At 46.1% G+C, this 1,815-nt stretch overlaps 1 protein-coding gene across 1 annotated transcript; it reads right to left on the minus strand.

Annotated features, from left to right (window-relative positions):
• Positions 1–437: 437 nt before the first annotated feature.
• olig4 (oligodendrocyte transcription factor 4) lies at positions 438–1,214 on the minus strand (the record flags this gene model as incomplete). The annotated part of the gene is made up of 1 exon (XM_079262633.1): positions 438–1,214. One exon carries the CDS (start codon positions 1,212–1,214, stop codon positions 438–440), a length of 777 nt encoding a protein of 258 aa, XP_079118759.1.
• Between the last annotated feature and the right edge of the window lie 601 nt (positions 1,215–1,815).

The raw sequence follows: 1,815 nt of genomic DNA on the forward strand, positions 1-1,815 counted from the left end.
ATATCGTCATGCAGTTTGCATTAAAATATTTGGCTTTTTTACTTTGTTTTTCATAATATGGTTTTGTTTGTCAGTCAGGAGAAACGGAGGCTTATTGACATTGAGGAAAACAAAGCAAGCAGGCATCATTTTAAAAACTGAATTTTAATTTAGGAAAATAGAAAATCCTGCACAATCGTATCCATCTGAATCCATTTCCACCGTGCGTCATTACCGCAGATATGAGATAAATTACAGGTTTTGCTACTCTGATAAAAATCCACAGTGCATTTATTATATTGCTGTATTAACAACGCAGAAGAGGAAATCGTGAACAAATAGCATCAGTTTTTATATACAGTATGTACAAGTTCTGTCACCAGCGTGGCATCACGTCTTCCATCTGTTTGGTTCATTGCACCAGTCCAAGCAGTAAGTCAGTTATAGGAAAGTCCTGCTCACTTGTTCATAGTCAGGCTGTGTAATGTGGAGGTTGTGGTGGGCAGAGGTTGGCAGAATGTGCATGGGCATGGCATGCCAGGAAAGTGCCTGTAGGAGCTACTCAGATGGAGAGGGTCCTTCAGAAGGCCCTGCACTGGAGTATGAAACCCTAGGAAGCTGGCTGAAGGAGGGGAGTGTGGAGCAGGAGCAGAGGAGGGAGCAGCAGATGAGTGATGCTGCAGAGCTGCAGGTGTACTACCCACCAGAGCATGAAGGGACTGCGCCAGAGGATGCAGAGGGAGATGGGCAGATGTAGCTGCTGGAGCAATAGTGGGGTGAGGAGCAGAACGGCTCTGGGCAGCAGCACCGCCACCATAAACATCTCCAACCAGCTTCTTCATCTCCTCCAAAGAGCTGGACAGCATGAGGATGTAATTACGAGCCAACAGCAAGGTTGAGATCTTTGAAAGCTTGCGAACTGAAGGTCCATGAGCGTACGGCATGACCTCCCTCAGGCCGTCCATCGCCTGGTTCAGGTCATGCATCCTTTTCCTCTCTCGACTGTTGACTTTCAGCCTCAGATCTTGCATCTCTTCCTTGCTCAGCTCAGACCTGCTTTTGATTTTACCTCCTCCGCTGCAGCGCTCCATCCTGCCCTGGCCGGCATCACTGTCCTCCCTGTCTTGACAATATTTCTGGAACATCTTGTTGGAGAAGAAGTTCCTCGCGGAGTCGTCCACAACCAGGTCTGGTGATGAAGAGCGACTGCATGTGGAAGCAGCATCTGAATCCATGTTCCAAGTGCAAAAACACAACTCCTAAACACAGAGAGCTTCAATGCTAAAGATGTTCTGCAATTTCTGGAGCTTTCCACAGAGCCTGTTCAGGATGATGGTCCGTCCGTCCACAGGAGTGAGAGTGTTTAAACTGTCACCCCATGCGCCCACTGGGGTGTATTTATATTGCCAACACAACAAAGGAACAATAAGCTGCATAATGAGACACTTAGGGCCTCAGCCAATTGCAGAAGGGACACACTTTCACCCCCTCTCACACCTCCTTTCTGCAACCCCCATTTTACCTTCCTACACCCCCTGTAACTCCCCCTACATTGACAAGACTCCTACACATTTACCAAAGGAGTATGTTCACATGTGCAAAGTTGTACACAAGTGAATGAAAATCATGTCGATTTGTTTTAGATAAACTTGATCAAAACTGTAGTTTTCTTCTGCACTGACTTTACTACGAACTGAAAGTGAAAGTTAATTGCTAAGTTCAGGAGGCCACTGTTTTATTGCCTTCTTTAATGACTACAGATAGATGATGCCTTCAAGGCCTTATTTACATACAGTTTCTGCGAGACAAAGGTATGAAGCACCATATGAGGTGCTT

The sequence above is a fragment of the Telmatherina bonti genome (genome assembly GCF_933228915.1).
Source record: "Telmatherina bonti genome assembly, chromosome: 22".
NCBI lineage: Eukaryota > Metazoa > Chordata > Actinopteri > Atheriniformes > Telmatherinidae > Telmatherina > Telmatherina bonti.